The sequence below is a fragment of the Stegastes partitus genome, unplaced genomic scaffold (assembly GCF_000690725.1).
Source record: "Stegastes partitus isolate 25-593 unplaced genomic scaffold, Stegastes_partitus-1.0.2 Scaffold39, whole genome shotgun sequence".
Lineage (NCBI taxonomy): Eukaryota > Metazoa > Chordata > Actinopteri > Pomacentridae > Stegastes > Stegastes partitus.
Genome location: NW_007577770.1, coordinates 640895 through 666350, shown reverse-complemented (window position 1 = coordinate 666350; position 25456 = coordinate 640895). Strand labels below are relative to the sequence as shown.

Genomic DNA, 25456 nt, shown 5'->3' with positions numbered 1-25456 from the left:
CAGTCTGAAATTGTATTGGCGTGTTAAGGGGACCTAAATCCTGAACCCAAGGTGATGAAAAATTGTTTATCATGCCAATTTCATCAAGTTGCTTCAAGGTGAATTTAGTTTTAAATCAACTAGCAAGAAAACATGAGTTCAAAGTACACACAATACTGAGTTCACACAATCATTAACATTACCATGTCAACACAAGCCATCACATTAAAGTTTGCAACTTCATGTTTAATTTCAAATAAATTAAAAATATTTATCTTTCAACCTTTCATGTAATTCAGTGGTGGTAACAGGTCCTTTGAATTACTTTCTAGAGTGTATAAAAATACAATTCAGGATATATTATTATAAATACAAATGTTGTAAACTTACCGTAAGCTTTGGAAATACAAGTTTGCAGTGATGAAGTGAAAACAAATCTGCTTTTATATAGTAATTTCATACCTTTTTAGAAAGATTTGATTTATTTATTTTTAATTTAAACTAGTATTTAAACTAGTCCTCTAGTATTTGCTGCTCACCTGGTCTGTCTCCCTGTCTCACCTTATCACCTGCAGTGATCAAATGTAACTTTCGTGTAAACAGAATGTGACGGTGCTTCCACTTGGAGCCGGAAAGTGTTGTAGTATTTCCACCTCTGCAGCAGAAAACAGAAATCATAGAGAAGTTTCAGACCATGAGGTGAAGCTGCCCGAGGAATCCCTGCTGCTAGTCTCAGGAGGAAACTCTCACCAAATATGGTCAATGACGTCACGGCACGTGGTGTCATTCGTGCGAGATCCTCGACAACACTATTTCCCGTAAGTCGGGAGGGGCGTGGTGAACCTATAGTGCCCGTTTAAGAGTTTACAACCTCACAATCATTCCCAGACTTCCGACTCTGGATGTATGACTAAGGACGACAGACTGCGCTGAGATTCTTTTCCGGACGTTTTTGGGCGAATTGAAAAAAAAGCGAGACGACATTTCCTTCCTTGCTCCCCCTTGAAAACGTTGCCGTGTGGACTCTACCGACTTACCGCAATAAGGTGGGCTTGCCCAGAGTTTGAATTGACATACAAGACTCAACCCGAGAGTAATTTCGAGAGACCTGAAGGTTATATAGCCGCAGCTGGATTCAATTTTCTTTTCTACTGAAACAGAAAGGATGTATCGAGGCTTTGGGGGTCAAGGACGAGGCAACCCGCCGTACACAGGCAGCAGCAGCTCCGGGTCCAACTCTCTGTCTCTGGGAAGCAGCGGCACCTCAACCACACAGCAGGAGCAGGTAGGTCACTAAGCTGGGCAACAGGTTAGGGGTCAGATCCATGTAACACAATGTAAAACGACCTGTAATGATGTGAATTTCAGGCTACAACAAGGGAATTAATCTGTATTGCTGTTATAGGAGCATAGTATGTGTATTTTGGTAGAGTAATTTAAATTGTAAAGTGGAATCAAACAAAAATTACAACCATTAGCATGATGGTCTTTAACATAAGTTATGTTTGACTTTACTTCCACTGCATTACTCTTCATAGAACACAACTTTTTTATTAACTATTGTTATCTATGTTTGATTTAGGCCTTATGTCACACTACGTTTATTTTGTCCACTATTTCGCCTGCAAATTTCTTTTATAATCTTTCTTTTTTTCCCCCCCTCCTTAGAAATTCACAATGGCAGGCAGCAATCAGTTTGTACCAAGCCTCAATGCCATTACAACCAATCAGGACCTCCAGTGGCTGGTTCAGCCCTCCTTGATGCATCCACCAGGCCCTTCACGATCACCGGTGCCTCCTTATCCGTCGCTCTCAGGGGCGCGCCCGCTGGGTCCACCGCCATCCCAGTCCCATCTTTTCAGACCAGGGGTCATAAGGGCAGCTGCAAACAGTCCGACTTCAACAAGGCGCAGGAATGATGACCATGTAAGACAGCAGTCATAATAACAGTAATAGATAGTAATATTATATACTATATTACTGTTAATACATTATATATTATGTGTTTACAGTAACACCTAATGATAACAGAGCCAGAATCTCTGTGAAAGTACACTGATGATTATGGATTCGTTGTGTTTGAAAAGTGAGAGTTGTCAAGCTGACAAAAAGCTAGCCCTCTTGGGATTCATATTTTCCCTTGTGGGGATGCAGATACTGAGGTGTGGACAGTGGCTCAATCATTTTGTGTAACTTGTGTGTAATATCCTGTCTGTGACACAATTTTTTAACATCCTTTGGACATGCAAAGCGGATTAATCCATTTAGAAATAGGACGATTATTTAGAGATGTATACATTGTTTAGATAAGTTTTCAGTTCCTAAATAGTTTTAAAAAGGAACATTTACACCCCAGAGGCCAGTACACACTGTTACTTTCTATATTCTTTGATGGTGTTTACTCAGAGTTGTTGTTGACATAGTAAAATTATCACATGTGACGCAGTGTTTGCAAAGATCTGCTTTTAGTTAGCAGAGCGGCGTAAAAACTAGGTGTTTGAACGGCCGAATGCCCTGACAACGTCCTCACTTTAATCAGCCAACTGTTCTGTGGTTTCATCAGGCACACATTGGCACATCTCCCTGTCACAGAGTTGTAATTTCATGGTACAGGAAGTAGACTGTCATGTGACTCACAGGGGCATGTCATTTTCTGTGACTCACACCTGAGTCACCGCTGGAGTCTGAACGTGACTCATCACCCCGAAAGGGCGGGAAACATCGGATCAACAGCAATTATTCAGTAGGGCGCTGGAAGTAGTCAGAGTTACAAAGGCACAAAAGCTCAAACGTTTCTAAACCATTCATCCGCCATGACTGTGATGACTCAGTGTGCACACATGGTGGTAGTATTTCTCCTGTGTCATGTTGCCTTTGATGGATTCTCATCAAATTTCACTTTACACATAATTTTTTGGAGTTAGTTGTTTGCCTACAGCAAGACAATTAAACCCACTCTGCCAGGTCAACCTTTTTCATGTGTTGTAATAGATTTTCTTCTCTTTCTCATCAAAGTTGTCCCATGAGGAACTGGAGAGACGCAGAGTAAGAAGGGAACGGAATAAACTGGCAGCAGCAAAATGTCGCAATCGTCGTCGGGAGCTGACGGATTCTCTGCAAACTGTGAGTGAACATTGTACAAATGTCAGAATATTAAGGCTTGAAATGCTAGGTAATCAAGCATGAAGGAATTTCAATGTGTCGCCCTTTTCTCTGCTTTCCTCTGGTGTAGGAGACCGACGAGCTGGAGGATGAAAAATCCCGTCTACAGAAGGAGATAGCTGATTTACAAAAGGAGAAAGATAAGCTTGAGCTAGTCCTGGAAGCGCACCGTCCAATTTGCAAAATAGAGGACTCGGATTCGGATTCTGACCCAAATCCTTCAATTTCCACTTTGGGAGCCATCAAATTGGAGCCAGAGGACTCCATTAGACCTGGACCCTCAACCAAACTGCCAACAAAGATGGAGAAGCCCAAACCAAAGATAACTATCCCCACCAAGCCTGTAACATCGACTACCGCTGCTGTTGTCACCGAATCTGAGTCGCTCCACACCCCGATCCTCATATCTACTCCCTCCCTCATGTCCTTCACAGCTGGCATGGTGTTCACTTACCCCGCTGCCCCTTTAGACACCAGCAGCTCCACCACGTCCCACGTTACATCACATCAGGGAAGTGTCCAGCAGTCTCAGGCCCCTCAGCCCTGTGGCGTCGCTCATCGCCGCAGCAGCAGCAGCGGTGACCAATCAGATCACTCCCTGCACTCGCCAACCATCCTCACTCTGTGATCAGCAGCTCTGCCATCCTGGCAAAACACTAATGTTCATTTCAAAGCAGTCATAGCGTGAGTGGCAGAGAGGCTCTCTGATGGAGATGAAAATAACGATTTTAAAATGCATCTGCTTCATTTCATCTGTTTAGAAAGTTGATTCTTTTCATAGATAACATGAAAGTTAATGGCATTATCAGGATTTGAATGTTACACTCTTTTTAGTTTTTATCTATATACAAAATCTATATATTTCTAATTTTAAAAACTATAAGATGGAATGTGTGTGTTTGAGGTTTATTATGAAAGCATTGCATGCAGAATATATTCTAATATAAAGAATTATACTACAAGCTTTATAGAAAGAACTGTGATAACTCCATCTAATGATATATTAATTGTGATAAATCAACATAATGTTGCCTTTAATACCTTGTTACATTGTCATGTCATGGTGTGTGACACTTTATAAAAGTCCTCAACAATGAAAATTGAGAACTTATAAACAAAAGGTCCTTATTTTTGTATGAGTCCTGTAAGAATTGAATTGCATAGAATTGTATATGCAAATTATTGACCACTAAGGCTGGGCCGTAGGAGTTAATACAGATTATATAACCACATATTTATTTTTAAGAGTGTAATATATTTTTGGTAATGCTTGTATTTTTCTCTGAAAAATTAACTGATTTGGTGGGCAGTGCCTTACTTTTATCTTTTGTCCAAACTCTACTAGTTCATGGATAATAAAGAGAAAATGTTCAAAGCTGTGTGGAAAACGTGATGTGTAAAATTATTGGTGCTGAACAAACAGCAGGAGGATGTTGTCAGACTGAAATGCATCTCAAAGCAGGAGATTCATCAGATTTTACTCTGTATGAATCATTGAAAGTGTGCAAAAAAAAAAAAAAGATATTAAAGTTGAGGCAGAAAAACCCAAACTGTGATGTAAATACCGCGGAACTGAAAGAAGTATTAGATTCACCCTTTAAACCCTTGGCTTCCACCTGAAAAAACATCCCCAAATTTAGTCAGTAACAGCTGCGGCACTATGAGGCCAAACTGAACAAGCTTGGAATCTATGAATCAGAGATATACAGTAAGTCTCCTTATGACTATCGCTAGTGTGCCAGAGTACGATTTGAAAAAACTCAAGCGAAACTGACATTTTAACTTCTGCCTATATTCAGAACTGTAAGTCGAAGAGAAAATAACAGCCTCGTTAAAAATAGTCAGTGACAGTCATGTTATTGAACCTGTTTTAGCTGCAACACTACCAAATTAGATGCAGAACAGAAATGAAGCACAGCAAATGCAACATTCATTTTAGTCACAGGTGGCCTCTACAGTGAATGAGCCAAACTCTGAAAAATGTATGCGGTTGCGTTTTTATGACAGCTCTGGCCTCGTCCCAGTGCAGTGAAGGAGGTTAAATGATCAGTCAACTGATAGGAGATTAATCTAAAGCTGTTTTGAGTTCAATCAAGCAAAAATGACAAATATTCTGTGGCTGCGGCTTCTCCAACTGTTTACTGTGTTTTCCTATCATCTGTAAACACAACGTCTTTGGGGTTTTGGTCAGAAGAAACAAGTAGTTTGAGGACATAACCTCTGACTCTGAGAAATGATCATGGGCATATTTCACAATTTGATATATTCATATATTCACAATAATCAATAATGAAAGTAAGCATTAGTATGGCCATTAAAAGAGTTTGATTACTGCAGCATACACTGTGTGAGTGTATGTTGAGTGTAATGACCACTCTCCGACCCTGTGCTGTGGACACTGTGGTCACCATTTCCCAAAAAATGAAGTGAGTCTCTTACTAATACATGCATGGCTCAGAGAGCATTGGATTGCTGAAATGGGTTAGAGAGAGAGAGAGGCAGAGATGGAAGTCATACTGAGAGCCAGAGAGCATGAGAGAGGAAAGAATCTGTGTGTATGTCGCTGTCAAAGGACGCCTGTGCATCACCCACATCAAGTGGGTAAAAGCATTACTGCCCTCTCCGGCTCTCCAGACCGTGCAAATAGGGGGATCCAAAAATAAAACTGATGAACATCCATAAAGTCCGTCTGTATGACATGAAGGGAGCATCAATCAAGCGCAGTTGGTTCAGACATGAAGGTCAAAACAACTAGTGCAGAAATCAATCCTTCATTGCGTGTCATGTAAATGTAAATGCTTGTTTGTGCAAAGTCAAACACACAAAGAAAGGTCAGAGCAGCACACAAAGTGTCATACCCACTGTATTTAAAGCTCTTCAGTGCACTACGAGCATAGCCCACCAATAAACAGCTAACGACAAAATAAATCTTTTCTAATCCATGTGCATTATCTATGATTTAAACTGAAAATGGTTAGTAATGCTAGTTAATACAGACAAATCAAGATAAAGAAGGGTCAAAGTCAAGATTAGTCCTAATGTCGCAGATTAAATACAAAGCAAGAGTTACAGAAGAGAAAGCTGACAAGCGCCAACTTAAACAGACTCCGTGATATGCTAGTTGAACATCAACAACAACAATGTCAGAAAAAATGTCAAACAAGTGAATTTAAACAGCTCGGCTTGAATAGAATAGAATAAAAATCATTAAAACTCGTAGACCTTCCAGTTTGATACAAAGAGTTTCCAGTTTTAGGATTTTTTAAAAAAGTGACAGAACTTCTGAGTGAGGTCCAACCACATCTATCATGTCAGATCCAAAAAACCTTAACAAGTGTGTGCCGGCTCTGCCCAGACTCCAGCACATGTTACATGATGCACAGCAGCCCCACCCACAGTGAACCTGAAGGGCCTTCGCATCACACTGCTTCACTCACAGGCCTGTACAAATTGTGACAATCATCATGCACATATGGCACTCCAATCCTGTCCTGAGGAAGAGAGTGCATAAAATATGTTACACATTATTGGGCATCTAGCAAAAGCAAATATCAAATAGTGTCATTTTTTTTATTTATTATTATTACAACTCGTCTATTTCAGTGCTATTGGAATTCAGTGGACTAAATATGGCTCAAAACTGGATTGAAATGAATCTTTAGATCTGCGATTTAAAGATCCAAGATAATGCTGTCCAGTGCAATACAAAAAAGGCTTCTACCAGTGTAGGCTAGTCCAGTGCATGAGATAAATTTATATTATGTGACCCACTTTTTTGGTCCCATTTCTTTTTTTTTTCTTTCAATACCAGACCACTGAAAAAGGAGAAATTGCAGAATAGAAAAAACACTGTAAAATTTCGATACATTATCATCTGGCAAACATCTATTAAATGTCTTTGTAAAGTCCTGAAAGGTGAAGTGTGGGAGAATCTTTGTCAAGTCTAAACCTAGTGGCACACACACACACATCTTTGCAGCATTCAGAAGGCCCTAATGCTTGTTCTTGTTTGTTTTTTTTCTTCTTCTCTTATTCAGATTATTTTGTAGTGTCTGGCAGAGCCTGTGTCTCCAATCTGTCAATCACATTAGCCCTAGTCTCCTCTGTAAAGCGGAGAAGCTCCAGACTGCTGACATTAAGCTGCCATCAGTCGTCAGGTGAGCACACGAGGTGAAGCTGGTCTGGGCTGCCCACGCTGCCTGTGCTGGAGCTGCCGTCCCCCAGGTCCCGGGCCACCATACAGGGCAGGTTGAGCTCGGTGGAGCCTCCTGGGCTGGAGTCGCTCCTGCTGACACACTCCTCCTCCAGGACCAGGCACAGCTCCTTCAGGTCCAGGTTCTCCTTCACCAGCCCGTCCTGCATGCGCTCCAGATCGGCGAGCTTTTTCAAGTAGCCGCCTAGGTCCTCCCGCATCACTTTGGCTGCGTGGTGGCCAAACAGCTGCCATTCCCGGGCCAGCTTCTTCACTTTGAGCCGGTCGTCGTCCAGGAAGCAGCATAGGTCCCGCAGCTCCACGTTTTCCTCCTGCAGGCGCTGATTGATGACTTTCAGTTCCCTGATCTCCAGGAGGTGTCCCTGGAGCTGTTTATTTACCTCCTTGATCAGCCGTCCGCGCTGGATCAGAGCTGATATTTTCTCGGACTCCTCTTTACGCAGCCGGCTCACCAGCTCCTCTTTGGAGCACGCCAGCAAATCCTCGTCAGACATCTTTGACAGTTCTCTGTTTATTATCTCACCTTCGCTACCCATTTTTTTTCTTCTTGTATAAAAACACCTATGGGTACCTGAGAATGTATGAGAAGCGCTGAGATGTTGCTCTATTTAATGCTCAACACTCATCCTCATCTGCATCCGCTGTGTTCCAGATGTCATGTATGCAACCACTACAGCACCGGAGATAAAATCAAGGCAGAAACATGTGATATCTTTATTTAGATGTTGTTTTCTTCGAGGCGCCGTGACATCAGTCCTGTTTCGTCTTGAAGTCACTATTTGTTCTCCGTGGAAGATGCCTTAATGAGGTCGTGTCGGAAAACACACTGCAAACCCCCATTAATGTCAATCTGTCATCCTCCCAACAGCAGCCTGTGTTCTCCAAAGGCCTCCGGGAGCACAGCAGTCCTTATTCCTCCTGAACTCGCAGTATTTTGAAGGCAGCAGCCGCCCCCGGTGGGCTTCTCCGTACCGCCGAGGCCCAGTCGATCCACGGAGGCTTAATCCAGCAGCCTCCGATGCACACCCTGCAGATGTTGTGATTTTTACGTCGCTGGCATCGTCTCATCAGGCTGAGCTCCGGCTCGCCTCGGCTGAATGAACTCCGGTTTGGCTGCAGGGAGAGTCCGCGCGGTGCAGCGGCGCTTTGCTGGGTTTTTATCAAAAACGATTCATTCTTTAGATTGAAAACCGAATAAATCAAAATCCAATCTCACCCGTTATCCGCTCAGAGTAAGTGCATCATCTGTGCTCATCCTCTGAAGCTGCCTGTTACCACAACAATGTCCGCCTCCGCCACTTCCACGGCAGTGACTCTGCTGAGCGGCGCGCTGTGCGTAAAGCTGCAGCTCCAGCAGAGGGCTGCCTGAGCGGCCTTCAGCATAAAAGCATCCACTGGTTACGCTTTTAAACAAGAAAAAATAAAGAAACTTGTTTAATCGGATATGCTTTGACAGTTACAATGCAGATTTCTTACGTGTCACAGCTTTGACTTTCATTTATGGTGTGTTGGTCCTGCTCGTGTTTCAGTGCCAACACGATCCTCAGCAGCCCCGGTTTTATTTTGCGTGTCCTCACGGGAAGTTTTAGGCCAGACTGTTTTTTTTATGCTTAGTGCTAATGTGACACATTGGTTTAGATAGTAATCTGAAATGCTTGTGGTTTCCTTTGATGCTTCCAGTGGCTTTTCGACGTGCCAGGTTTAGGGCCTGTAGCACGGTGGTAAACTCAAGAGACTAGTTCTGTGGTGGAGCTGATGGGACCCTGAAGCTCTCAGCTGGCTGATAAACATGAAGATTTGAGGATGAACATCAGCTCCATGCGTTCCCACAATAAGGAGCTTGTGCGCCCCCGTTTGGATCCAAAGCCATATTATTATTATTATTTAGCATTTTCTTGCTATGAGACTAAAACAACATGTATAGGTAGGATTTATAATGAGAGTGAATAGGAAAGGCCTGTGTGGAGCCACTTCCTCTGGGGATTTCTGTTCATTACAATGTTCCTGCCCTAAAAAAACTAGGCTCTACTTTGTCCTACATGCCTTCAGAATTCACTGTATGTACAGTTCAGTGTATCATAGGAGACTCCTGGTTGTACTTGTTCCTTTTCAAAGAACACAGGCGGAAAGTGTGACTGCAGGCCTTTTTTTTTTTTTTTTTTCCATGGGTTTATGCTGAGGCATTCAGCCACATCCTTCCGCCCTCTGTCCCACCTCCATTGTTTCACTGAGGCCATAACAATGTAGGGTGTTAACCGTGCAAGGGGGATCTGGGGATGGAATCAGGGTGTCATGTGAGGTTAGAAACGAGAGCGTTGATGTGAAGCCAGAGGTCCGACACACAAAAAAGACATGTTGACTGAGTCGATTTCCCTCATGTTGTGATTTTGAAGGACACATGCAGAAACACAGAAAGGGAGGGTGAGGAGAGGGATTTGTGGGGATTTATTTAGATTAATCTTTAGAGGAAAAGAGAGCAGATTGTGTACAACCAGGCAGAGCAAGCAAAGCGCACAACTGCAGGGGCCCCACAGAGGCCTATCTGTGATCTGACATGTTTTATAATAACTAAGAGCACAAATGAAAGGACAGAGATCCATAATAGGCCACTGCCTATCTGCCAAATGCAATGCTGTAATTTGAGTCTTCACATAATCGTCCATTGTCATTAGGTTTTCCTGTGATCACTGAAGGCTTTCTTAAAATGAATGGTGTGTGTTGAGTTCAGGGACTTGGGTCTCCACTGTAAACTGAGATGCCATTTATAGTGTTTTTTGGGTTTATTATCTATTTTTAGTGTGACATCACCATCCATCAGAGTAGTTTAAGTGGAGCAAGCTAAAGTCTTTAATTCTGGGTTCTGTTCTCACAACTCCATTAAATGCATGGTTGCAAGAGAAAATAAAATCTAATTCACTGATTGACATAAACCTTTTAAGCTGCAAACACAACTTTGTTGAGTTGTGTTGACATAATAAAGTTCGTAATTGCATTTACTTAATGTCGTATGTAAATTCAGCTCAATTACTTGTGTTAATTGTTTTGAAACCATATTCACATTGCACTAAGCTAAAGAAATTGGTTTGATATCTTACTTGTACTTAAACATGAGTTCAAGATTTTCATCCCCCTCCTCTGTCTTAAAATGTCTGGACAAATTCAGTCTGTTAAGGCCTTGTGTTAGAAGACATGTAGGTTAAACAAATATAATACAAAAGACATTTCAAGGGGACATTCCTGGGACAGTATTCAAAAACATATCTGCAGTCCAAACTTTTGCTGCTGAATTATTCATTTTCTTAAAAGCTACATGAACAAAGACCTGAAAAAGATAAGGAAAATCTAATTGAGGCTACTTCATTTTTTAAACCGTTGGCAACTTAAAAATGCGTGTTCTTTTTTTTATGGTGATTAAGTATGACACTTAAAAATTGCTTTTTAAAAAACTAGTTGGAAGAGCTTGAATTTTTATGAGCAACTCAGTTATAACGTGTGTTTATGTTATTGGTTACTAAGTAAGTGGTAATTGAAAATACATTTGATTGTAGAGGAAAAGCTAATTCTCCCTAACTCCCCGTAGTTTGTTGGCTGACCGTTATTTCATCAGAAGTTGTCAAACCTCAAATAAAGTGATTCACACACTTGCGCTTGTTTTTTTTGGTGAGCCCAAACAATTAAAAAAAAAAATAGAATGTACACTCTCACTTTAACAAATGATGGGACTGTTTCTCAAGCTTTCCATAATAATGACTTATTTTTTTTAAATACTGCATTGTCACTACACTAAATAAAACTACATTTGTCTACACTGCACTTTTGCCTGTACCAGTATTAAGCTGCATGTTTACTTGTCAGGACCACTGCTGAAGTCCATTATTTAATTGGCACCTAAAATCCAGTGAATAAAACTAGAAATAATGTCCTATTGTCATTATTATTTATATTATGCCTAATTTATGGGCATCAGTCTTGGAGTTGTGCCACGTCCTACCAACAATGGATGAGAGGAATCTGTTTTGGCTCTGTTGCAGAAATCCATAAAATTAATGTTTAAGCCAGTTACAGTAAATTGAAAAGCTCTGAAGGCTCTGGTGAGAAATTAACTGTTTCATAATGAAGACACATTGTCTATTAATTGTAACAATGATGAGCTGACAGAATTAGATTAAAAACACACGTTGGGTCTTAAAATGTGTACACAGCATTCTCTGCGTCATTTATTGGTGATGCAGAAGATATGAGAAATCCTCTGATCAACACTATAACAATATGCGATCATTTAACTACAAACTCTTTATAGCCTGTCTTGTGCTTGTTGCGGTGAAAGTTCTGACAGGAAACAGTAAGAGAGATCATATTTCTCCCATATTACCTTCTCTTCATTGGCTCCCTGTAAAATCCAGGATAAAATTGAAAATCCTTCACCTCACATGTAAAGCCCTTAATGACACAGCTCCACCGTCGCCTAAATACCTTATTGTACTGTAATATCCCAGCAGAGCTCTCAGACTGCAGGTTTACTTGTGGTTCTTATAGTTTTCTAAAGCAGAACAGGAGCAGAGCCTTCAGTTATCAGACTCTTCTCCGGTAGAATCAGCTCCCAGCTTAGATTTGGGAGGCAGACACCCTTTAACTTTTACTTTTATGATTAGACTCAAAACTTTCCTTTTTGAAAAAAGGGCTGGCCCCAAAACCATACCCTAGCTGTGCTGCTGTAGGTCCACACTGCGGTGGGACTTTCCATAATGCACTGAGCACCCCTCCTCCTCTTTTCTATCTTTTTTCTCACCATGTGTTGATATCACAAACGTACACGTCACTAACTTTGTTACTTCTTACTTCTGACGTTTGTGGTTTTCCACTTAGCAGGTATCTCCGACTGCACAGTACAAGTTTCTGGTCTACAGTTACTTGTCTGACCAACGTCCCCAGTTTTTGTGTTCTCTTGTGTGCTGTTTGTCAAAGGGACTCTTTAGATTCATTGGAATTTCCATGTATACTTATATAGGATTTTGACTTTAATTAATATCTGTATTAGTCAGGTTGCTATGTATAGGACACTATAGGTTTCTAACCTTATTATTAGAATAATTAGGTAAGTTTGTGCAATAAATGTTATTGTAGGGTGTAAACCTTTGTACATATACGTGCTAGTTAATTTTTACTTTTAAAACACTGTTAGTCTTAATATTCAACTTCAACTTGGAATGAAAGTATTATTTTACTATTGGAAAGCACTTATTGGCTTAATGGTTGTTGTTTCAAATGTGTTGTGTAATTTTTTTTGAGTTTTTAGTGGTATATTAATACAATTATTATTAGTAGTAGAATAGAATAGAATAGAATAGAATAGAATAGAATAGAATAGAATAGAACAGAACTTTATTGATCCCTTTGGTGCAAACCTCAGGGAAATTGTTGAATAGTTAAATAGTGTTACTATTAGTACCATTACTACCACTGGTACTACTAATACAATTATTATTATTTTATTTTATTTTAATTTATTTTATTTTATTTTATTAAAATGTCAGGGTACACATATTTGCCAAAATGGAATAAACAAAGCAACTTAAGTGATAAAACATCAACATGAAAAAAACCCTTTGTATAAATATTATTGAGATGGTATGAGAAATGGAGTGAGCTTAAATAAAGACGAAAATATCAATATATATTTTAATATCTAAAGTAGAAAAACGGTATATCTTCGCAGCTTTTTGTTTTGTGATGACTATGTGATAATTTTATGGTGATTTCTTTTGATGATTAAAACAATAATAATTTTTTAAAAATAATAATATGGCGATAATAAGAGTCAAGACAATCTCGGTCAAACACGTTTTTTCAAACATGTTTTTTCTTTTTGTTTTTTCCTTCTCCCATGTGACGTCACGGAGCCGGAAGTGTGCGCTGCGTGCCTGCTGTTGTTGACACTGCGCACCAACAGCACCTCAGGGACGCTAACGTTTCATACATGTTCGTGTTTTAAATACCAAACTTTACGCTTGTGCCGGCTACTTGTTTATACCGTCGTGTCAAGGTGGTTTTAATTGATCGTTCTGTACTCTGGTTGTCCGTTTACTGTCCGCTGACGGCTGCCAACTTTGCGTCGTAGCTAGCATCGGAGGCTAACCGTTAATGGAGGAAGTTAGCTAATTAGTGAGCCATGGAGAGCAAATTTAAATCCAGCTAATAGAATTACACTTTGTAGGCGGGTTTTAATCCCAGCTAAGTGCGTGAAACTTGTCGGGACAACACTCAAAACAAGGTATATTATCACCTCCTGACTCTTGTTCATTTTTGAGCTCATCAGACAGCTGATTGTTGATGGTTACTGAAGCCAAACGGTACATATTGAACATCTCTTGCTTTTGCTCTTTTACCCTACGCAGATGGCAGTAGAGCTGGATGTGTTCGTAGGTAACACCACTATCATGGATGAGGAAGTTTACCAGCTCTGGTTGGATGGATACACAGGTATGAATACCACCATAGACATATGGATGTCTGGGTCACAGTGAACTGATGAGTATATTTGCTTTTACATAGTTCTGGTGGGTTTTAATAAGGATCAAAACAAATCTGGATTCAACTGGAATGTGACTCAAAACGTAATCTAATGTAGGGCTGGGTGATATAACAATAAAATGTTTCGGTCAATATTGATGATTTTATTGTTAACAATTAAAACCACAAACTTACACATAAATATCAATAAATAAGAATAAAGGAATGATCTTACCTTGATACAGGCAAATAAAGAAGCACATTGCTTACGTGGAGGAGGGAACAGAGTCTTTAATGTTTTTTGATTGCAAAGCTTGTCTGACGAGGGGGAGCCGCTGATCGTAGCCTTCACCAGGAGAGGTCTGTGGATGCAAACAGAGTTGACAAGAGGCGGCAGGCAGCCACTGACTGACACGCCTTAAAAGATGTGCATGGCAGCCAGGTTAAAGTAATGAGGGAGCTCCATTATCTATTAATATAATGGGCTGTTTATTGACCACTGAGAGCACGCTTGGGGTTGTGCAAGCAACTCAGCTTTGCATGTGCGTTATGTGTTCTCATAGCGGTTTGCATTAGATGCATTTAAGTGAAACTATTGATTATTCTATCAAACTATTTTCTTCTTGTTATTGATGGAGTCTCTATCGTTCTATCACCCAGACACAATTGCTGTCTCAAAATGATCAACAAAACAGAAAAACAAAACTTGATTCTGCTACACAATTTACATCAGCAACATCACAGTTTGAATAACCTATTGGTAATATATACATTTCTGAATAGCTTTTGAGTGTCTTGAGCCAAATGTTAGGAAAACCCTCAATGAAGTCTATAGTTTTCTGTATCAAGACTGCAGCATCAGCCTTCATGTCTTGCACAATGAGAAGCCACCAATATGAATTATGAAGTAGGCGCTGATTATTCACAGCACAGCAGTAACTGTGATATCACCTGTTATTACATACATCCTCAGCTAATATGTGTTTTTTAATCCAACAGTGAATGATGCAGTGAAGGTCCGCATGGAGGGAGGAGTAATGGATGAGTGTGAAGCAAGTGCAGATGTTCTGCTGAGTGACACTATGGACCAGTACAGGACTTTCCAGATGTGTGAGCGTCTGCTGCACAGTCCAGCGAAACTGGCCAACCAGCTGCTGTTCCAGATCCCACCCCATCGACAGACCGTTCTCATAGAGAGGTGCAGCAATGATGCTCTCATTCATTCTCATTTAATTATCTCATTGGTTCTTAAGGATTCATGAATCCTTTTCTGGCCCAAACTAGGTTGTTCTTTACTTATGGCATGTATTTATTGCTCAACCTCCTTACTTTACCCTATTCTTGTTTTTGACATTGCAGATAATACTATATATTAAGGAGTTTCTTCTTTTGTGTCTATCCTTGTTTAGATATTATGCCTTTGATGATGCATTTGTTCGTGAGGTCCTGGGGAAGAAACTCTCCAAAGGAACGAAGAAAGACTTGGACGATATCAGTGCCAAGACAAGTGTGACACTGAAAAGCTGCAGACGACAGGTTCTAAGCACTACAGTGATTTTATCATTTCCATTATCAACGAGCAGTTAAACACAGTTACGTTTTGAAACATTGGTTTGGTTGAGGTTCTGCTCTGAATTTTCATATCATAGTGGCTATAATATATAATCATATTGCAGTTGCTTTCCTTAGTTTTGTGTAAATGGCAGGTTTCAACATGTGACCAAACTGATTTTGTAGTGGTGGGTAAAGTTGATTAGTTGTCATAGGATAGCTGATTACAGAGCAAATTCTTGTGCAGGTTTTGCACAAGTCACATTGTTGCAATTTTAGTACATCTCCTGCTTCATATGTTTAATTTCAGTTTGACAACTTCAAACGCGTTTTCAAAGTAGTGGAAGAGCTAAAGGGACCCCTGGTGGAGAACATACGTCAGCATTTTCTTCTCTCTGACAAGCTTGCAAGGTAATCACAGAGGAGAGCAGAGTGCACACTTTCACTTTTCTAAGCATTAGTTTGACTTTACATTTGTTGTAGCTTTTATGATACTTTATTATAGGGTTTTGTAACAACTTTGAACAAAATACAACATGAAAAGGCCAGTATTCAGGATATTTAGCCCACTATCTGATTGTCCTGTTTTATTATGTTATCTCCTATGTCTCCTCTGCTTATTTCAGGGATTACGCTGCCATTGTTTTCTTTGCCAACAATCGCTTTGAGACAGGGAAAAGAAAGCTGCAATATCTCACTTTCCAGGACTTTGCTTTCTGTGCCGGGCAGCTTATCAACAACTGGACAGTTGGGGCCGTTGGTGAGTGATATTTGTTGTTTCCTTTGGCCGCTCTGGTTGCATATGATGTGGGAGACACATATACCGTTTTCCCCAGTTCTGCAACACATTAAGCAAATGGCACTGACGTATCGTCTCTAGGTTTAAGGTTTACAGAGTGGTTAAGTATTAGTGGTAAATCCAAAAAGAATAAAAATGTACAATAAATACTTGAAAGTCTGCAACAAATTTTAAAAAGGACTTAAAATGAGAGTAACAGATATGCTATCTATGCTAATTGTGTTTAATGAATAACATTTAGAGCTTTGTCAGTGCAGCCCACTGACCACCAGAGGTCCTTCAGGTTTTGTGGGTCCTCATCAGAATAAATTTGTAAGTGATGAAGGTTATTTGAGTTACATAGACACTGAGTAATGACACAATAACCAAACTGTTATTGTAAGCTAAAGAGTAGACGCTGCTAATTATATCAAGAAAAAACACAATTTAAGCTGATTTGACAGTGTCTGACTTGAGTTTTCTTTGTAGATAACATGGTGGAAGACATGGACGTCGATCTTGATAAAGAGTTTCTACAAGAGCTGAAAGAACTTAAGATTTTAATCACTGATAAAGATCTGCTGGATCAACACAAAAGGTAACAGAAACACATTCTAAACTCCAGCTTTTGCTGATTACTGAAAAATATTCAGGCTTTCTAATCTCACTTTATTTTATCTCCTCTCTCTTATATGTACTTTCTGTCTCCTCTCTGCTCAGTTTGGTCTGTACAGCTCTCAGAGGAAAGACTAAAGCTTTTAATGAGATGGAGGCTAATTTTAAGGTGACAAACATTAGACCCTCATAAAACCCTAAACATAATCTGTCTGTTCCTTTTAAAGTAAGACGAAATACATTAAAAAAAAAAAATGTAATTATTTCTTTGTTTTTTTTAGAATCTTTCCAGAGGCCTTGTCAACATCGCTGCAAAGTTAACCAACACAAAAGATGTCAGAGACTTTTTTATTGATCTTGTGGAAAAGGTGAGAATTCATCATCAAAGTATTGTTTCTTTTTTTCCCAAGTTGTAAGTAAAGACAGCTCATCCTGCCCAAATTTTCTGACGTCTATGCCAGTTTCTGTCTGCCTTTGAGGCAGTATGATGCAACCTTCACCCATTTCTGTTTCCCCCCCCAGTTTATTGAGCCATGCCGTTCAGACCGATGGACAGCTGCGGACATGAAACTCTACCTCACTCACTACACCAACTCTGCACACATACTTGACACATTCAAGTGAGTTAATGTGCTTTTATTCTCCGTACCTTATCAGGTGGAGCGTGGTTACAGTCATGCCAGCGTTATCAGTTCCCAGGGGTAACCCCTGATAAAAATACAGTCAAGCGCTTTGGAAAACAAAATAATTAACCCTATAAGGATATACACATCAGCAGTTATCAAACGCTGCTCAAGCATGAAGTCGTATGTTGAAATTCTCTCTAAAACTGACGTCCCTGTTCTACCAGTGGGTGTCTCCCTATCTCGCCCATGATTTCTTAAACTGTAGTTACCTTGTTTCTCATGCAAACACTCAGGAATGTAGTTAAGGGTTTACACAGCCCTACACCACTACAAGCTTAACAAAGAGATATTCATAAAAAGAAACATAGACCCCCCCACACTCCCCGCCTTTACACTGGAGGGACAAAGATTGCCTCATTTACTCTCTTCACCCAGATTTCACAATTACAGTTTCTCATGAGACTTATAGTGCCTCTTTGCTCCACTTACTAACTCTTTCTGTCTCTCTTTCTACCCCTCAGACATCAGGTCGTGTGGGACAGATACATGGGCGTCATCAAAAGCTGTATCTTCAAAATGTATCACGACTGAAGCGTTTCTTTCACGGCTCGCCCTTCTTTTCTCCTCGCTCTCCCTTCCGTTGGTTTTCCCCTGACTGAGGCCGTTATTTTGTTCCTTCGTTCCGTCAGCGGTGATGAATTTGCTTCCAGTATCGCTTCAGATCCCCCCCCCCCGTGTCCCTTCAGTGTCTGTAAATTTGGTCTGTAAATAAAATTAGCGTATTTACATCAAATTGGCGTTCTGTTTTCTATTACCATTTAACATGTCTTTCTGCTTTATGTTAGCATTTAATCTGTGGTGTTATATGGAAAAGATGTTATCATTAACCCATCCCAGAAACAGGATTTACTGATCTTGTGGGTGTTGGGTGGAGATAAGAGACAGAAAAGAAAAAGGAGATGCAAATCATGCTGCGAAAGTGAAGATGGCAGATTCGCAAATCGCTGCTTCACAGGACGAGCAGATCGCATATATGATGAACTGAGACTCCAGCCAATGTGTGGGATGTCTGTGTGTGGTCATGGGAATATGGGAGCAACCAAGAGGGGGGCTACAGTTTGTCCAGCGAGGGGGTTGTCAGTGTGATTTTTAACAACATCCCCTGTAATGACAGCTGCCATCTCTGCCACCACACAGACACACAGGGCAGATAAACACCCTGGGGCTAAGTAAAGATTTTAAAACCAAAACACTGGAGGTTTACTTTAAAAAAAAAAAAAAAAAAACTGGAGAAAAATACCACTATTGCTCTGTTTCTAAAAATGGAATGTCTGTTAAAAATATTCACTTGTAAACTTTAATGCAGGCTATGATTTTTTAATAGGTGAAAACCTGCAGTTGTACAAACGTAGCTGCTGCTCCTGCTCCTGCTCATGCCATTTTGAAGAGACTATAATTTGTTCCACGCCGAAGGGTGACCTTAAAGTTTGACATTAAGTTGAGTCAGACTTAAACTAATAAGGACTAGCTTGGGTTAAGCAACATCTTAACCTGTTTGCAACATAGCAGACGGCAAATTTTGCAAGAAAAAAAAAACATTGCCGGAAATGATTCCAAGTGCAGTAATGGATTAGTCATGTCCAAACAGAGAAGAGCAGAGTTGCTGTGTGGGTCAAGAATAATGACAGCCGTTTAGTTTCTGCATTTTATCCCAGAAAGCAACGCTGGTTTATTCTGAAAAATAAGCTGACAAATTTTCCGAGTCGCTCTCCACACACACACACACACTCACTCACACACACACACACACACACTCTCTCTTCCAGTCTCTAATTTTTGTCCACATTCCATTAACTTCTCTCTCCCCAGCTATAAATATCCTGCATGTCAGATTGGACGAGAGCGAGGGCTTCAGTCGCTTTATGGAAAGAAAAAAAAGGGAAAAGATGGGGGAGGTAAGTATAGATAGATGGGGGGTAAGTGGGAAAAGGGAGGGAGGAAAGGGTGGGAGAGCTCGGGGCTTTTGCGGGGGTTTAGTTTAAATGAAACCAGGTGTGTTGTGGGACCAGTAAGAGGGGGCACTGGGTAAGAAGATGGGGGGGCATGTGTGTGAATCTGAGTTGTTGTTGTGCCTGTGATTTGGACGGATTTGGAATTTTGGTATTTGGGCCGCAGACCAGGAATTTGCATCCTGGGGGGTCAGGGAGAGGGGGCTTGGAGAGTGGAGGATGGCAGTGCAGGGGGCCAGAGGGGGGGTAAGAAGGGGCTGTCCCTCTCTCCTCCCTCTCTCTCTTCCTCCGTGTCTCGGGCTCGCTCGCTCTCTCTCTCCCTCCCTCTGCATGTGTTCAGCTGCTCCAGCTGTCGGTCTCCCCACTCACTCTCTCAGGGTCACACAGGCAGGAGTTTCAGGGATCCACTTCTGCACGCCAACTCAGCCGGGAGCACCGCAGCCAGCGCACACTGGTCAGAGGGAGACGCAGAAGAGCCACCGGAAAAGATTCAGCCGTGAGTTTTTCCCTGCCTTTCTTTAACGTCTTACGCACATGTAAGAAGGGATTCGTGTCAAGCAGAGAACTGCTGGACGACTTGTCATGTCTGCGAGCGTTTTTAGGGAGGTGAGATGTACCTCTTACCCACTTTTCTGCTACAGGCCATACACGTCACAGCTGCACCGCTGCCCTGCTCGCTGCTCTGCTCTCTGCTCTGCTCTCTGCTCTGCTCTCCCAGCTGCACTTGGCTTCTGAGAAGAGCCAAGATAACGTGGCTGTGTAGTTTGCTTCTTGGCTCTGACTGTAATAGGGGGTTAGACAGGAAGAGAGGCAATGACTCACTGGGCATGTATTATTGTACTGTATGTTGCAAACTTCTTCCACCTCATCCCTCTTGTACAACATTTAAAGTCAGTGTCACAATCTCCGTCTGGTCACTAGGCGGGGGAAGTTACAGCAAGACGGTTTGGGCGATTTTCTGAAAGACAAACAGGTGCCAACTCGCCCTCTAAACCTGCATGACCTCACAGTGCCTGACTCCTACTACTGACAGTGTGTTTTTATCGCAGTTTACACAGTACGCTCCCCAGAGCTGACACGAGACAGCGTCGTGCTGGTGTCGTGAATCAGGTGGGATTGTAACAGGGAACAGGAAGGAGTGCTGTTCCCCAGAGAGCAGCCCATCATCTCAGCCCACATCGTCTGCACACACTCGTACATCACACACACGCACACTCTTTACACAGAGAGACAGAGCATCACCACCGCTGGGAGCACGAAGCAGCTCAGGAGAACATTTGTTACAGTATGTGAATTTTTCTCTGGCAGGCCCACAATCCATCATTACCTGTAGAGTTTGCAGCAACAGAAGTCAGGCTGTGTGTGTGTGTGTGTGTGTGTGTGTGTGTGTGTGTGTGAGAGAGAGAGAGATGGAGACCCCTTGGTTTGTGGGTTTGCAGGTTCAGTGCCACAGTTGTAACAGAGCGAAGCCGGGCCACTGCGTTCTCAGGCTGCTCCACGCACAGCCAAGCACAGCAACGCAAAGCTAGCTATGTATACACTAATAACAAATGACCATCCTGGGTGTGTGTGTGTGTGTGTGTGTGTGTGTGTGTGTGTGTGTGGTCCAGCTGTGTGTTTTTTCTGGTCCCCATGTGGTCACTTTTATAAGCTGCCTGACGTTTTGCTTGTTAAGTTGTGCTGACTGTGTGAAAGTAAAAATGGGTCAGCCTGCTGTCCTGAGGCCAAGCTATGCTTGATTATAATTATTTTAATATTATTATTTTATAGAGTGGCAATATTTAGCTGTTTCAACAAATTCTGAAACTAATGCTTATTTTCATTATTAGTCAATCTGTTTATCATTTACTTAAACTTATAAATAAAATGTCCATCACAAGCTCCCACAGGCCAAGACGATACCTTCAGATGCATGACCAAAACCTCCAAATACATCATTTACTATCATATTAACAAAGTGCAGAAAAGCCACATATCTGTGACACTTACACCACCAAGTGTTTTACATTTTAGCTTTAAAAATGTCATTTTTTTTGACTGACTTATCGATCAACCAGACAACAGTTCCAGTTCCGGTAAACCTGTGTTTCTCATGGTTAGTGGTCGATGCACCCGCACACTGACCTCCTGCATCAGAGCCACATTCTGACGTCCTCCTACACATCCTGCGGACAGTAGAGAGGTTAGGGGAGCAGTGGCAGGAGGTTTGGCACCAGCTGTCCTCTTATGAGAACCATGGGGGGTTTCCCAGAACCTGATACTCTGGGAACCACTGCAGTGGCAGGGCATCCCAGCTGAGAACTGCCGCCCACATCCTTGCCACGGGCATTCCAGAGGTCCACCACCACTTGATCTCCAGCGGCAGCAGGGTAACACCCATGCATCCCTGCTGCCCACACTCAGTAGCCAGTGAGTGACTGGACCCCGGACTGATGGTCAGTTTGTTTTCGGATGGTTTTAGGTCACATACTTTCTGGTTGTAAGTGGCTGCCGGGCCAATTCAGAGAGGTCACGTATTGCGGCCGTCTGATTGCACGATGGTATGTGTTACCGTCTGAGCTTCCAGGATGAGAGCATGTTTTGCTGCTTTCCACAATGCAAAAGGTCACAAATGGCCAGTGATGTCATCCAACAAGTATTTGAGGGTGTCCAAGTCACCCTGCGGATTTGTGTTTGTCTCAACCTGAAATAAAACAATAAGCAATGTCTGTAAATGTGGCCTCTGGAGTTTATATCAGAGCCTGACTCCATGCACGTAGACAGGCGGTGATTATAACTTTCCCGTCATGTATTTTAACTGGAGCTCGCTCACTTTGCAAACAACACTTGCTTAGAATTTTTGTGTAACTTCAGTTGCCCTGTTTTTTTTTTTTTTACCTTTTTGGTCTGCCAGGGTTGGAAATTTGGTTGATTTGTTTATGTTTAGAGTCAGTTTAAACACTTATAGCCTCTTTTCAGGAACTGAGGGATGGTTGTGTGTCTGCTGGGAGAGAAGCCCAGTGCATCAGAACACTAAACAAACAATACAATATAAATCTACCTTAAATAACACGACACTGTACAGAACACTGTAGAACCACTCTGTGGTGGGAGGACTGCTCTGATCCTGTACTCAGATGAAAGTAACAATACTATATAATCTAAATACTCCATTACAGGTACAAGTCCTGTATTCAATTCATGAGTATTAACAAAATGTGCTTTCAGTTATCCAGTGTAAAAATATCCCGAATGGTGCTTTTCTCCGAGTCTTAGATTGTGTAAAGCAAGATAAAAATGACTCTTTTTTTTTTTCAGGGCATTTGCTGCTCGTTTGTTTCTGTTTGAGTTATAGCTGCATCATTCTTTGAAGTGACCTCACGTGTATTTTGGCAGAGCTTTGCAAACCTTCCAACCTGAGCAGGTCTGATCAGTCCCATAAACCACCAAACATCTGCAGGACATTTAGTAATCCATCATGTTTAATAAGTTACATTTTGTGAGGAACATCAAAGTAGCTACTAACTCAAAGTTGAAGTATGTGATTCTAATCTGATGTACTTTATGCCAAACTCAGCAAATATCTCCTCACAGTCCACTTGCTGTCTGTCTGTTGTGTGTGTGTGTGTGTGTGTGTGCTGAAGAAAATCTGTTGTCCGTGCTCAGCTCTGGTTTAAACTGACCCACACAAATTATTCCAGTGGGCACGTTCAAGCTTGTGGACAGGATGGCGGGGAGATGGGGGGGGCTGGTAGAAGGCAGTGGGAGTGGGAGTGATGGTAAATCTGTCACATGACAGCTATCTAAATATGTCAAGTAGCTGAACTTCAACAAACACTGACTCACAGACTTCGGCTTTAAGTAGGTGGAGAATAAAGTATCCTAAAATGAAAACACTCAAGTAAGGAGCTTAAAAACTGCTTTTCTTTTAAACAGATACATCCCAGCATCTACAGAAATGAGTTTTTTTCTTGTCACAGAGATGAATCAACTTGAAGTTTAATCTCAGAAACCGAAGCAGCTGAGTAGTTGATCTAAAAAAAAAAAATTATGCAAGTAACGTCCAGGATTTATGTGGCCCCACCAACGCAGCTCTGATACACAGTAAACCAAACCTCTGGAGGCAGTGCTCAGCAAGACTGTCATTCCAGTGTGCAGACATAGAGGGCTTTCTGTAAGCAGCTAATATGAAAGTATTTCTGTGATGTTGACTTGGTTATTTTCAGCCGAAGGTTGGAGTACGTCACGATGTTTATGTTTTTACCTGGCAGAGTAATTCATTCCATTTATTCTCGCTGCGATCAAGGGAGAACTGTTCGGTTGACAAACAGTGAACCGAGTCCAAGGAGCTAACTGTTTGTGTTCAGACCGACTGCTTAAAAATTGGCTGAAGCGCTTTTGCTTCAAGTTGATTTATCCATCTCAGCTGTGGGAACAGCTTACAACACAGCACAAGAGAGCTTTGAGACCGAACCAAAACCATTTTGTGTTACTAATGTTGTCTTTTTATGTTTCTCCCCTTCCTCCTCTGTGTCTCTCTCTCTCTGAAATACAGATACCACTTCCTGACTGCTCTGAGCTTCGCAGCGTCTCGTCTTCAGGACACAGCTACCTGTCTGACAGCTGTGTGTGTGTCTGTGTGCATGTTTTACGTGTGTCCCAATCCCCCATCAATTAGCGCATTAGTATGCAGGGTGCTTGTATGTCAATCTTGTGTGTGTGCATATGTGTGTCTGTGTTCCTCCGCAGTGCGATTTCACAGCCACATACAGAAAGTGACACCTACACGGTAAGGATGGATGAACTTCACTCCCTCCTTCTCCTCTTCTCTCACTCCTTTGATTTTATTTGCTTTTTCCATAATGTATGTCACACCTGCCAGTCGATGCTGTCTTTTGTTGAAATGGAGGCCTGAAATACACTCTTGTCTCCTTGTTCAATGTTCCACATCATCGTGTCCCTCTCAGTACTTTATAGTGGCCACTGCTGGGGTTAAATTTGGTTTTAATAGCATGTTTCTTTAGGCCCCAGTTTTTCTTTCCATGCAGGTCACAGCGGTATTTTTTCCCCTGAATGATAATGACCCTTTTTTCCAAACAGTGGCCTGAAATACTTTGTTCTTCAAGTGACATTTGGTTTTCAGGAAAGTAGTTTGAAAAATGTCACAAATCCTTTAACAGAAGCAGACTTCTCGTCCTCTTGGCTCGGCACTCTGACATGAATACAGAGGAAACGAGTTTCTCTATCCCCTGCTTCTTTTTTTTTTCATGTCCCACTACTGGGGATTTATTATGTATTATGAATATATTATGCAACTGCTTGGCTCAGAGGGACTGTTCACATCTTTCTTTCCGTCATTTTCTCACATTCTCTCTCTGCTGCTTTTTGTAGGAATGCACAGATGGGTATCACTGGGACCCTCAGACCGAGCACTGCAAAGGTAAAACTCTCTTTTACCTGCGGTTTTTCTGCTCTCAACCTCTTTTTGTGTACAATAACAGCTTTGATGATCCTCTTCCTCTCCAAGCTCTGTCCTGTCTTTTGAATTAGTTTTTAACAAGCGCCCGCTGTCTGTGCTTCACACCCAGCGAATAAATATCCGTCTCTCTGTCTCCCATCAGACATAAATGAGTGTGAGACTATTCCAGATGCCTGCAAAGGGGAAATGAAGTGCTTCAACCACTATGGCGGGTACCTGTGCCTTCCCCGCTCTGCGTCAGTCATCCCTGCTCCAGAGCCCCCCATCACACCCACAGAAGCCTTCAACCCCTGCCCTGTGGGCTACGAACCGCAAGGAGACAGCTGTGTGGGTGGGTGTCTGGTTTGTGGGTCTGGGGGTCGGAGGTGGACAGGTGGCCACAGGATGAGCGATCATTAAGCATGTCTGTGTGCGTGTGGTTGTGTAAATTTATTGTGTGCGGCCGAAGATTGTGAGGGACAGGTGGCCGCAGCAGGTGTTGGGACTGGAGGCAGCGTGTTGCTGCAATCTGTGTGGGTGTGAGTGGGTCTGAGTCCACGGGAGGCAGGCAGGCAG

At 41.8% G+C, this 25456-nt stretch overlaps 4 protein-coding genes across 4 annotated transcripts in view; 3 read left to right on the top strand and 1 right to left on the bottom strand.

The window, feature by feature from the left end:
- Positions 1–870: 870 nt before the first annotated feature.
- Positions 871–4520, top strand: fosl1a (FOS like 1, AP-1 transcription factor subunit a). Its single transcript, XM_008303942.1, has 5 exons — positions 871–1025; positions 1140–1264; positions 1648–1905; positions 2995–3102; positions 3212–4520. Exons 2-5 carry the CDS (start codon positions 1145–1147, stop codon positions 3767–3769), a joined length of 1044 nt encoding a protein of 347 aa, XP_008302164.1. The 5' UTR covers positions 871–1025; positions 1140–1144; the 3' UTR covers positions 3770–4520.
- A 1448-nt stretch (positions 4521–5968) lies between these two features.
- ccdc85b (coiled-coil domain containing 85B) lies at positions 5969–8673 on the bottom strand. Its single transcript, XM_008303931.1, has one exon. The coding sequence runs from the start codon at positions 7888–7890 to the stop codon at positions 7288–7290; it is 603 nt and encodes a 200-aa protein (XP_008302153.1). The 5' UTR covers positions 7891–8673; the 3' UTR covers positions 5969–7287.
- Positions 8674–13272: 4599 nt separating this feature from the next.
- fibpa (fibroblast growth factor (acidic) intracellular binding protein a) lies at positions 13273–18227 on the top strand. The gene is made up of 11 exons (XM_008303919.1): positions 13273–13625; positions 13750–13834; positions 14864–15062; positions 15274–15400; positions 15726–15826; positions 16042–16175; positions 16683–16791; positions 16914–16977; positions 17090–17176; positions 17331–17428; positions 17956–18227. The coding sequence occupies exons 2-11, from the start codon at positions 13750–13752 to the stop codon at positions 18023–18025; spliced, it is 1074 nt and encodes a 357-aa protein (XP_008302141.1). The 5' UTR covers positions 13273–13625; the 3' UTR covers positions 18026–18227.
- A 1512-nt stretch (positions 18228–19739) lies between these two features.
- Positions 19740–25456, top strand: part of efemp2a (EGF containing fibulin extracellular matrix protein 2a) — a 12703-nt gene continuing 6986 nt past the window's right edge. The window contains exons 1-4 of the mRNA XM_008303908.1: positions 19740–19939; positions 23978–24211; positions 24814–24862; positions 25044–25232. Of these exons, the coding sequence (XP_008302130.1) occupies positions 24110–24211; positions 24814–24862; positions 25044–25232 (340 nt within the window). The 5' untranslated portion in view covers positions 19740–19939; positions 23978–24109. The remainder of the gene's footprint in view (positions 19940–23977; positions 24212–24813; positions 24863–25043; positions 25233–25456) is intronic.

What these genes read in the sequence shown, in the direction of transcription:
- ccdc85b (XM_008303931.1), bottom strand. Translation starts at nt 7,890, where the DNA reads ATGGGTAGCGAAGGTGAGATAATAAACAGAGAACTGTCAAAGATGTCT.
- fibpa (XM_008303919.1), top strand. Translation starts at nt 13,750, where the DNA reads ATGGCAGTAGAGCTGGATGTGTTCGTAGGTAACACCACTATCATGGAT. An exon ending in TGAAAAGCTGCAGACGACAG is followed by an intron (nt 15,401 to 15,725) that starts GTTCTAAGCACT and finishes GTTTAATTTCAG; the next exon opens with TTTGACAACTTCAAACGCGT. An exon ending in CTCTCTGACAAGCTTGCAAG is followed by an intron (nt 15,827 to 16,041) that starts GTAATCACAGAG and finishes TGCTTATTTCAG; the next exon opens with GGATTACGCTGCCATTGTTT.
- fosl1a (XM_008303942.1), top strand. Translation starts at nt 1,145, where the DNA reads ATGTATCGAGGCTTTGGGGGTCAAGGACGAGGCAACCCGCCGTACACA. An exon ending in GGCGCAGGAATGATGACCAT is followed by an intron (nt 1,906 to 2,994) that starts GTAAGACAGCAG and finishes TTCTCATCAAAG; the next exon opens with TTGTCCCATGAGGAACTGGA. An exon ending in TGACGGATTCTCTGCAAACT is followed by an intron (nt 3,103 to 3,211) that starts GTGAGTGAACAT and finishes CCTCTGGTGTAG; the next exon opens with GAGACCGACGAGCTGGAGGA.